Here is a 12239-nt window from a genome sequence, read left to right as displayed (position 1 = left end):
GACAGAAGATAATTTGACTTTGGGTGAGAGGCACACTATGCAATATATAGATCTAGGATCATAGAAATGTACACTTTAACCCTATATAACCTTATTAACCAACATCACCTCAATAAAAAAAACAAAAAATAGAGTTGCCATATGACCCAGCAACCCGTCTTCTGGGTACATACCTGAAAATTTTCAAAACATCCTATATAATAAAGAGCTAATATGCAAACGGTCATCACGCCCTCATGCCATAACACCATAATGGCTCGGACACTCAACACTGGGGAGAGAGGAATGTGGACCAACCAGACACAAATGAGCTCACAAGAGAGGAATGGAAACCACCCAGGCTGTGGCCAGGGACAGGGACAAGCCACATGCCCCAGGGTCCTGGGTGTCAGAAAGAAGCTACACCTGTGCCTGCAGTCCGGGAAGACAAGCCACACACACTGCAGTCCTGGGTGCCAGTGCCTGTGGCCCAGGAGAGGGACAAGCCATCCACCCCACAGACCCGGGCGCCAGTACCTGAGACTGTAGCCTGTGCAAAGCCGCCCACCCGCGGTCCCCTGTGGCTGCGGCCAGCCCGCTCAAAGCCAGTTGGGTCCTGGGTGCCTGTGGCTGGCCAGAGGGAGGGAAGCGTGGGTCCACAGTGCCTAAAACTGGCTGGAGGAGTGAGTCGTTGGTCCCAGGTGAGGGGTGATACAGAGGCAGTTAGGGGTGATCAGGCCAGCAGGGGAGCAGTTAGGGGTGATCAGGCAGGCAAGCAGATGTGGTTAGGGGCAATCAGGCAGGCAGGCAGGCAGGCAGGCAGGCAGGTGAGCAGTCAGAAGCCAGAGGTGCTGGATTGTGAGAGGCACTCGGATATCCCCCAAGAGGTCCTGAATTGGAGAGGGTGTAGGCTGGGCTGAGGGTCCCCCTCCTCCACCATGCACAAATTTTATGCACCAAGCCTCTAGTTTATTCATAAAGATATATGTACTCCTATTTTCATTGCAGCATCATTCATGGTGGCCAAGACATGAAAATAACTGAAGTGTTCTCAATAGATGATTGGATAATGATGTGGTACATATATAAAAAGAATACTACTCAGCCATAACAAAAGATAAAATACTGTCACTTGTCTTGCTTTTCACTAATCTTTAGCTTTTGTTTTTAACTGCAGTATTTATTCCCTACGTCTAATAAAATATTTGAGTTGAAATCTTTTATCTTAACCTTAGCTTTAAAATTTGTTCCATATTTATTAAACAAATGCTTAGTGCATAATGTTTATTTTCCTTTACTGCCTTCCTTTTGTTTGCTATGCTTAAAATTCTGATTACCAACTTCTAATTGCTTTGTAATTTTATAGGAATATGATTTTAGTGTATGTATTGGCTTTGTACTGGGTCAAGTTAGCTATAATAAAAAGCTCTCCAACTCTTTATTTAGTGAGCCATTGCACTTCAAATTTTGTTACCTCTGCCAACAATTTTATCTACACTTCTCTGCCTCATATTTACTTCTTTGAGAATCAACCAACTTTCTTTTAGGGAAAATATTTTTGTTTTATAACTTATCTAAATCTTAATCCTGTTCACTATGGCTAATTTTTTTTATGGATTTTGAGCTAATACACTGCTGTTATTAATCTGTGAGAATCCCTATTTAAAGTTGTATTCCACCGGGGAGAGATAATATTTGCTTCCATCAGGTGCCCTCAGATCTTATCAATCTCGGACAAATGCAGTCATATAGCTTAGAATTCCCTAACCACCCATGTTTATAAATTCAAAACTTAAACCCATGCAAGATTTGAAGTATAGTCATTAATCCTCATTATGAAAATTTTGTTCATTTGTTTTTCTGTCATTTTATTCACTAAGAATTGAGAACAAATCAGATAGCTTGTTTTCTGCCTTTGCTTGGAAGAAGTGCTATATGTGTTCAGCAGACTACCCTACCAATTAGGCTTAGGAAATTAAATATTATTGCATTTGAGTTTGGGGATATTCTAATCTATATTTTCACTGAGAATGTAATCTCAGTGAAAATATAGATTAGGAAAAATAACAAACAAGGTTTAGAAAATGAAAAGATGCTTCACTTTATAAATGCAATTAGTGATCATATATACAAAATAAATTAACAAAAATTTGACTTATTTATAATTTAAAAAATTTATCAATTGTTCTAAAAGCAAAATGAACATCAAAAAATAGTTTTAAAGGGGTTATTATATCATTGAAATCAAGTAAAAGACAAATGTTAAATAATTTTAAAATAACAATATATTACAAGGACTTACCATGTTTTTATCCACAACAATATATAGTTCAAGGTATTGAGGAATTAACTTGAAAAATTCAACTCTCTGAAAAACATACAACATGAATACTAAGGAATTTCTAAAAATTTACTTTCTACTGAAATTATGTTCAAAGATAAACTAAGAAACATGTTGCTACTGATTATATAACAAGGGTATTTTCAAATACAAAATTTAGGTACTATTTGGAAAATTCCAATCCAAAAAATATCTGTGGTTTAAAATAATTTTTAATGAGACCCCAAGCTATACAAAAACCTAGGTATCTTTTGATTTTAGTGATATCTGAAATTAGAAATACTAACTTTATAACATATAGCTTTTCTTTCTTTAGTCTTGTAATAGTTTTCATAGTAATCTTCCATGTGGGAAGATTTTCTGCTACCAATTTTTAGGAAACTACTTTTAGCAAACAATCTAGTTTTAAAAACTGGCCAGGCAGATAACATAATATTTATATCATGCAAATTGTCAGGCAATTGAGAAAAAAGGAGTAATTTACATTAATTGTCCAAATGCCCACGTGCAAACATTTTTTGGTTTCTTTAACCCTATATTCACATATCTGTTTCCTATGTTTTTGCTAAACTTTCATATAACAACAAGCATAACAAAGAATTCAATTTTATTCTCTGCTTATTTTTTATTGTTGACACTATTACAGATGTCCCCCGTTCCCCTCCATTTTCCCCCTCCACTCAGTCCCCTCCAGTCATTCACTACATTATTGTCTGTATCCATAGGCTATGTATATATGTATACATAGTTAATCTCTTCCAATTTCCTCCATCTTTTCCCTCTGAGATTTCATTCTCTATTTATTTCTATTTATTTTAAAAGTCATGGAGGAACCTCATGAAAAACTAAAATAACTTTTATATTTGAAAGTCACCAAATTTTACTCTGAAATTCGTTTTCAGTTCACAAAATTATACAGACTATATTAAAATTGAAAAGTCAATACTTACTTCAGAACTTTTTCTATATTGATAGTCAGAATTATAAATGTTACTGATTCCTATGAGAGAAATGTTAGTGTAATAATCTTTGTCTTCAAAAATGAGGTGCATGAATTCTGATGTGAACTCCATCGGTTCGATTCCATAAGAGATGTTTTTCAACTGCAGGAGTCCCCTGAATGGTGAAATAATCAAAACAAATTTAAAATGATCCTACCAAAACTATAAACTAATAGATTTACCTTTAAATCCATCTTAGTTTTTCTACTTTATCTCTTTGTTTTTTGAGGCATTACCCAGAACAGAACTGGTAACTAGCAGGATATGTATCACTTTATATTTTACATATTCTAACAAAAATATCTTACAGAAACTATGTTGGCATAGATCCATGTGCTTAAACAAGACCTTTTCCTAAGGTATAGATTTTCTAAGTCACTCTGTAGGAGCTAGAGGTACTCTCTCTCTCTCTTAGTCCACCCCCCCCCCTTTTTTCTTTTTTTTTTTTTTTGAGAGAGAGAGAGAGAGAGAGAGAGAGAGAGAGAGAGAGAGAGAGAGAGGAACTTTAATCTGAAAGACACATATCCAATGATTACTTCCCACATGCACCCTGACCAGGGTAGGGATCAAACCTGCAACCCAGGTATGTGCCTTTTTTTTTTAAATATATATATATATTATTGATTTTTTTACAGAGAAGAAGGGAGAGAGATAGAGAGCTAGAAACGTCGATGAGAGAGAAACATCGACCAGCTGCCTCTTGCACACCCCCTACCGGGGATGTGCCCGCAACCAATGTACATGCCCTTGACCGGAATCGAACCTGGGACCTTTCAGTCCACAGACTGACGCTCTACCACTGAGCCAAACAGGCTACGGCGGTATGTGCCTTTTACCAGGAATCCAACCTGCACCTTTTGGGTGCAGTGAAGCTCTAACCACTTAACAACACTAACCAGTGCTCTTCCTTCTTTTTGAGATACCTAACTCAGCCTGACACTTAATTTCTAAATCATTTGTGTGGGCTGTATTGAAGACACTACCAGCTTAAAAATGATTGGAGCTGAGGAAAAGTATCTATCAGATTGAGGGTTTTTTTTTCCACAATTATCACCCATTCTAGGAATTAAGAAAACACAAAAATTTGGGAAAACTGAAGAAGTATGGAGAGACCAATCAATACCCACTACACTCAAGATTGCTCAAAGCTCAAGCAGCAGATCCTATAATGATCAACAAGTACCGTATTTTTCGGACCATAAGACGCACTTTTTTCCCCCCCAGAAGTGGGGGGAAAAAGTCCCTGCGTCTTATGGTCCAAATATAGCCTACACATATACTTTTAAAAAAAAGTTTTTTTACTTGCCCGGCTCTGTGTGGTCTCTGTGTGCTTGCCCGGCTCTGTGTGCTTGCTGCAGCCACTGTCCATTCCTCCGTGCCCAGAGTGTCTGCCCCGCTCTGTAAACCCCGAGTGGTAGAGGAGTTCCCATGTATGGTAGTCAGCCTCCATGCCCTCGCTGCAGCCATATCTCCATGTCAGCCCAGGTGCGGTGTACGGTAACTGCGTAATCCAAACCGTAATCATCGCCTGTACCCCTTGCTGGCACGTACTCCGGGCCCGGAAGAATGCCGCGTCTATTCCCCCAATCATTCCTCTCGGCCCCCTGTTGCTGTGCTTGACTACTGGGTAGGCGTACTGTAGATCTCAGCAGAACCTTTACCATAAATCTTCAACTTTATTCTAATTTATTACTGAAGTCTCTCGTTATTGTGTTTTACAGTACATTTTGTCTTTTGCTGACTGTATTTGCTAATGGTTCTAAATGGTTCTAAATGCTGCTGTTTACTTTACAGGGTTGATTACATGTGTTTATGACTGTGATGTTGGGTTTTAATGCACATAAAATATTTTAGGACACTATTTGTTTCAGGATCTTTTTTTCTTCATTTCCCTTCTCTAAAAACTGGTGCGTCTTATGGTCCGGTGCGTCTTATGGTCCGAAAAATACGGTAGCTGCCCATCAGGAGCAGATGCTGTCAGGGTGACCAACTCTATTTTATCAGTAACTTTTGTTCACTTTTTAGGGAATTGAAATAACACAGGTGACTGTAGAATCAGAAAAGACATATGGAGGATCAACTTATACACTAGTGGGATCTAATAATAACAAATGAAATATATCTCCATTGGTTACAACCTGAGTCCTGAGCAAGTGTTGAGGGATACAAGAGAATTTGGAAAGCCTGCAATATATCCATAATAATTGCAATCCATCTGGGGGGAAAAAAAGAGTACACAAAGATAAACAAATGGATAACTTATTTTAAACCTGGAAAACCCATATATGACATTTACATGTATTATATTAGCTACCTTAGTACATTAATGTGTATGGCATTTACCTAATGAATCTGTGCCATGTAGAAATAAGAACTAGTCCAGTTTAATTAATTTTAGTGAATATGTAAAATTATATTCTAGCAATTTCAGAATATTCATATTTTTAAAGAAAATTCAGAATAAGAAATGTGTAAGGGAAAAAAAAAACACCTTAAGTCTTACCTGGTCATACAGATTGTTAGTTTTTTGGATGTTATATTTGTCATAAGAATAAACAACAGAAGTTGGATATAAAAATGACCTAGGCAGAAAGCACAAAAACATGCCCAAGTTGTGAAACAGAAAGCACAGAAATAATTACTATTCATACTACTTTTTTTTTTTTTAACTGGGAAATTTAAAGTAGTGCCAATTATCTTGGCCTAGCCTATTTTCCAAATACTTCTCTATCATTTATAATAAATTAGACACTGAGAGAAGCATTTTAACTACAGTGAAAAATAATATCAAAATAATGTGCTAATGAACAACCTAAATTGCTAGAAATATCAAATAATATAACAACATAGGTCTCAATTTCCAGCACAGAACTTCCAAATCTTTGTCTTTATTGCTCATTGATTCCACATTTTAAAACTGAATCTCAAAATTAAAATATAGGTTAGAACACAATTTAGGAAGATTTTCTTTGCATTGCTACAAACTCGTATTAACTAAGCTTAGTTACATGCATAACCAAGTTCTTCTCAACAAAGTAGGTCATAATTTTCTTTCATTTTTCTCAGTAACAATTCAAACTTTGGCACAACTCCTGTCCATCATCCCACATAGCCTCCATGTCACCTCACTTACAGATAACCTATACCCATCCTCACCTCTTATCTTTATTTCCAGAAGATGACTACTTTGGTTCAAAGCAAATCCTTACACTTGTGCTACAAATCCCATTCTGTGCCATATTTTCTGGAAATACAGCCGGGCTCATTGGTTTGTGTATTGTGTATAGCTGCTTTTGTGCAAAATTGCTTAGTTTCAACAGAGTACACGGAATATTAGCCAAAGCTCTTTACAGAAAAGGTTTGTCAACCCCTGGTCTAGGACATAAGTCTTCATGGTGTTTTTTGTTGTTATTATTGTTCTTGTTTTATTCTACCTGCCCCCAAAATATTGGTCTTTAGTAGGATTTAGTCTTTAGCCACCAATCTATTTATAAGCACTTTATAAGCTCTCGTTTTTTAAAATCACAGCCAAAATATTATTGCTAAATCTATATCTCAATTACCAATCTCTTCTTAGAGATTCACATTCCTGTATTTATGGAATACAACCCACTTGGATATCTTAAAGGCACTGCAAATTAAACTTACCCTTTCCTCACATAAAGATCTCCCTTGTTCATACTCCTCATTTAATTACACTGTAAGTGACATTTTCTTAAGCAACAACTAAATTATCCAAGATTCCTCACTTTTTCCCAATCATACTACCAAATCTGTTTTCAAGGCCTACTGAATGTTTTCTTTCCTGTACTATGACCTATGCTATATATTCAAGCCACCAATCATCACTCACCTAAATTATTATATAATCATATAATTAGACATCCTACTCTACTTTTGCCCCCTCAGAATCAGCCTACAATACTTAATGAGCCTACATAAGTATACTCTTGAAAACATTTTGGTTTGCAATATTCTTACCATGGCATGTTAGATCTACAAATCAGTTCTACCTACTACCTTTCCAAAATATTTTACTCCTCCCCCCAAAAAATATGTTCTTTAGTAATTCACATTGACTGTTTTGAAAATCACGGAAAAAAGTCTCACACCTCTATGTTTTACATATGATTTCCTCTAAACAGAGTGACTCTCTATGGTACCCCATTTCTTTACAGAGCTAAAGGTATCTTCCCTCCAGATATAAGTCATCTCTTACCTATTCCCAAAAAGCTTTCCTAGATTTTCAGAGACTACTGATTACACATTTACCATAATGCCACATTATAATAAAATTTCTCATTTCTCTACTAATATGTCTGAATATATTACTCTGCATTATAAATTCTTTAAATGTGGACCATATTTTCTTGTCTTTTGTATGCTTAAGACTTTACCCAATAATGAATATGTAATAGGTTTCAAATGCTTCCCCTCCTTTCCTATGTGTATATCAAATATACATCTGGTTTGAATTTATCCTATTCATAACTATTTTAAAAATCAAGAAACCAAAGAGTTAAAATTTAAAAAGGTAAAATAATTACTTACTGCTTTTTGAGATAAACAAAATATGGTTTTCCTTTTATTGTAATCATATACGCAACCTGTAACATGAAAATTCAAAATACATTCAATAATAATTATAAGTAATATGTTAAATAATGTTTTCTATCAGTTATGCTTTTAAAATATTGACCCAATTATTACAGATAGTAATAATATATAATCATTACATGTGCTTCCCTTCCTATGTGGATGGATATTTGAAGCTTCAAAGTTCTACATTGAGAAAAAGATGGTGGTGTCCCCACATGCCTGCCATAATTAATGTATCTGAGGGAAAGGCCTAGCTGGTTATTGTGATCTTTTTATTTAGATCAATTCGCCATGCTTAAGGAAATTCCAAAGGTGCCCTCTCACTGAGAGAACCTGTTGCTTGCCTACTCCCAGCGCTCCTGGAAAGTAAATTTCCCTGTTCATTGGAACAGGAGGTATAAGTGGAGTCTGGATGGGACATGGAACATTGTGCCCTCTAAAAATCCCTTGATATTAAACAAACATGAAAAATACATGGGCATTTGACAGTACCATGAAAATTTTAAATCTACATATATTACAATAAAAAAAATATAGAAAATTATCCAAGATTCCTCACTTTTTCCCAATCATACTACCAAAATATAGAAAAATTATCCAAAAATTACATGTAGAATATAATTAGCAAAAAATGTACAACACTGATGGGAAGGGGGAAAAAACAATAACTCCAAAAAGACACCATCCAGAGTTTTTACAACTTTTCAGGCACAAACATTCAGCTGTTTGGGTTGAATTGCGTCCCTCTTAACTTCATGTGTAAATTTCTAACCTCAAGATCTCAGAATGTGATCTTACACCGATTGGGTCTTTACAGAGATAATGAAATTAAAATGAGGTCATTAGTGCAGGCCCTAATCCAATATGACTGTGATCCTTACCAAGAGAGAAAATTTGGACACAGACATATTTAAAGGCAGAAATCCACATGAAGATTCATAAGAAGAACATATCCATCTGCAAGCCAAGGATAGAGCCTGAAGCAGATCTTTCCCTCTTAATCTTCAGAAAGAACGAACGTAGCCAACACTTTGATTTTGGACTCCTAGACTCCAGAACTGACTCAATTTCTGTTGTGTAAGCCACAGTTTTTGTGTTACTTTGTTATGTCAGCTCTACAAAATATACCAAAATTCAATAAAAATTTATAAGTAATGCTACAGAACAGGAAGTCATTCTCCAGCACCTAGGGTGCTTCCCCTCTCTAGACCTTCAAAGAAAAAAGGATATAAAAGCAGCCACCGATAGCTCCCAACAACCTGCACAAACATCAGTGGGATGGATCCAATCTGGGGCTGGAAAGAGCATCCCACCACCTGCCTAGACGGCCTACCCCACTCCATCCCCCCTTGGGGTCTCGCTGGTGCACGAATTCATGCACCGGGCCTCTAGAAGATAATAACTAGATAGCTAGAAAGATCCTGTGACATTGAACTTTCACTTCTGGGTACACACCCAACTGAAATGAGTAACCATATAAATACCAAAGACATGCAAAAATAATCAGAGCATCTTATTCATAATATTACCACACTGGAAACAACCCAAATGTTCAGCAACAGTAAAAAGAATATAAAGTCATAATATATTCATATGATGGAATACTATATAGCTATATAAGAGAGAAAAAACTGGACTACATGCAATGGCACATATTAATAAAAAAGACAGGTTAAATAAAAGAGGCTACACAAAAAGATTGCATAGTATATGAGTCCATATATAGACATATATCCATGTATATGTAAATATATGTATATTTATTTAAGATATGTATATCTATTTATAAGGAATATAAATTATCAAGAATAGATATCATTTATCTATGCTGATAGAAATAAGAATAGTGGGTACTAACTGGGAGGCTACTGGAGGGCTCCTTCTGAAATGCTAGATATTCTGTACCTAGAAATGTGTGGTGATGATACAGATGTTTACAATGTGTACAAAAATTGTTCATAATAGACAAAACTAACCTATGGTGATAGAGAGCAGAACAGTGTCTTTAGGGTAGTGGACATATGGAAATATCTGGAATAATATTTCTCTTGAGTACTGATTACAAGAATATGTACATTTGTAAAAACTCAAAGAATTGTACACTTAAAATCTCTATTTTTCACTGTGTATAAATTATCCCCCCCAAAAATTGTTAACTATTATTTAAGAAATGAAAATTAAAACAATAATGCTATAACACTGAAATCCATCAGGATAACAAATCACAATGTTAAAATATTGTGATTTGTTATCCTGATGGATTTCAGTGTTATAGCATTACTATTTTAACATTGTGATTTGTTATCCTGATGGATTTCAAGAAAGAGAGAGATATATAATTTAGATACTTGTAATTTATTGTTGCTGAACAATAATTTTTTGTATTTAAAATTAGTATGGAGACATGCAATGCTTTTTTTTTCATCTTATGTACATATCATATATGTGTGTGTGTGTGTGTGTGTGTGTATCATATATATATATATTTCAAATTGAATTGGTGCCCCATGTTTCATTTGTAATATTTGGGAGCTCTCTAATTGGCCCCTAAGCCCTATTACTTTTGCAGGTCTTACTTCATATTATACTGAATATATTAAAATATAATCACATCCCACATTAATAATAATTTTCTGTTGCAAAAATATTAAGAGATTTTAAAGTTGTTATAGTTAAAAGAAATACACTGAATTTCCACAATATTAAACGCCCCTTTTTTAATAATAGAGATTAGACAAGTGCAGAATTCAACGATTGGCCGGTCAGTCATAAAAGGGGCGAGGACTGGTATGAATTTCAGATGGGATAGGAGGAGGACTACTGTGCTTAGGGGAACCATCAGGGCCAGGACTAGGGGAATAGAAAACTCAGGAATCAATATAAATACTATCTGAATACAATACTTTATATCAAAATTAATGCAAAAAATACATGATAAACAAGATATCAGCATTTTAAAGAAAGACACCTGACTTAAAAATCCTTTATCCTCAGCAGCAACACGCAAACATATGGAGTCACACACATTTATACACATTTCAAAAATGCTCTTTGTTCCGCAATGCTGGTCTTCACATTAAAAACAACACAATTTAAAGATATAAAAATATTATTTCCCATTACATTATTATCTGGATCTCTTTTTGTGTCAGAGGATGAAATCTTTTCAGGAACCGTGTTCTGCAGAAATGTTTTATGAGGATCTAAAATAAAAATAAGCGAAGTTACTTTGGTACCTGATTTTACATTATCAATTTCTAAAATCCAGTTCTCCATTTGTTTCTCTACATTATCAAAAAATTATTGTACAATCTGTGCATCTACTTTTCCTTTCCATTGTCTTTCTGGTCACTCTTACCTACAAATTTCTTAACTCTTGCCAAGATCTCAAGTTTTTATTTTATCTTTGTCTCTCTATACACACACACACACACACCCCTAGTTGAGCAGTTTGAAAATTTTGACTAAGCAACACTGAGTAACAAATACAGTGTTACAGTGTTGCAAAAAAAAAAAAAGTGTGGAAGTGGAAAAACAGGATCATTTGCAGGGAAAATATTGAATGCAAGGGTGACCCACAATCTTCAGTGGAGCAGGCTGAGGACAGGGGTCAGACAGAAAAAACCCTAGATTAAATACCTTCTTTATGGTGATGCAATCATTTCAACAATAGCAGAATTTTGAATGTGGAAAAGACCACATATTTCACTTTTGTCCATTTTACAGAAAAGGAAACCCACTCCAGAGAAGTGAAAGGTTTTCTGCCCGGAGGCTGGCTCTTTGCCTTTTTGCCTCTAGGCCCTGAAGCAAAGGGTAAGGAGAAAATGGGTGGGGCAAGAGAGGGGCCTGGGTAAGGTCTGGGCTCAGAAGCTGGACCCAAAAACGTACAGGCCCCCTAAGCAAACCAAGTCCCCTCAAAAGCTTGGGTGGGGGATGAACACGGGTCTGGACTTACTGAGGCCTGCCTGCAGACCACCAAGTCCCATGAAAAGGACCAGAAGAGAGAACATGGCTCCGTTCTCTGGGAGTCCCTCTGGCCGAATAACAGCCGTTGAGGCGTTGAGGCATTGAGGCGTTGAGGCCAGTAAAGGGGCAGCTCGCGCAGAACCAGGAGACCCAGGGAAACTGGACGGGGCTGGGGGGGGGGGGGGGGGGCCTGGAGTGTCTCCATGGGAGAAGGAAAAAGCGGGCAGGGGGCGGGACCGGGGATGGGGGGAGGTTGGTGAGAGGGAGGGAGGAAATATGAAATGGGAGACATCTGTAATACTATCAACAACAATATATATAACTTTTTTTTCCTTTGGAGGTGAGTTGGCATA

General features: G+C 36.3%; 1 protein-coding gene across 1 annotated transcript in view; it reads right to left on the bottom strand.

Annotated features, from left to right (window-relative positions):
- Positions 1 to 11196, bottom strand: part of LOC311618707 (disintegrin and metalloproteinase domain-containing protein 5-like) — a gene marked incomplete at its 5' end in the record, with an annotated part of 90563 nt that extends 79367 nt beyond the window's left edge. Inside the window, 6 exons of the mRNA XM_084876258.1 lie at positions 2282 to 2347; positions 3271 to 3436; positions 5460 to 5536; positions 5825 to 5903; positions 7873 to 7928; positions 11044 to 11196. Coding sequence (XP_084732384.1) covers positions 2282 to 2347; positions 3271 to 3436; positions 5460 to 5536; positions 5825 to 5903; positions 7873 to 7928; positions 11044 to 11196 — 597 coding nt within the window. The remainder of the gene's footprint in view (positions 1 to 2281; positions 2348 to 3270; positions 3437 to 5459; positions 5537 to 5824; positions 5904 to 7872; positions 7929 to 11043) is intronic.
- Positions 11197 to 12239: the final 1043 nt, after the last annotated feature.

This window comes from Pipistrellus hanaki (assembly GCF_964339955.1).
Source record: "Pipistrellus hanaki genome assembly, chromosome: 3".
Taxonomy (NCBI): Eukaryota; Metazoa; Chordata; class Mammalia; order Chiroptera; family Vespertilionidae; genus Pipistrellus; species Pipistrellus hanaki.
Note: the sequence above shows the minus strand (reverse complement) of the source record. Positions and strands in the feature narration are given on the sequence as shown.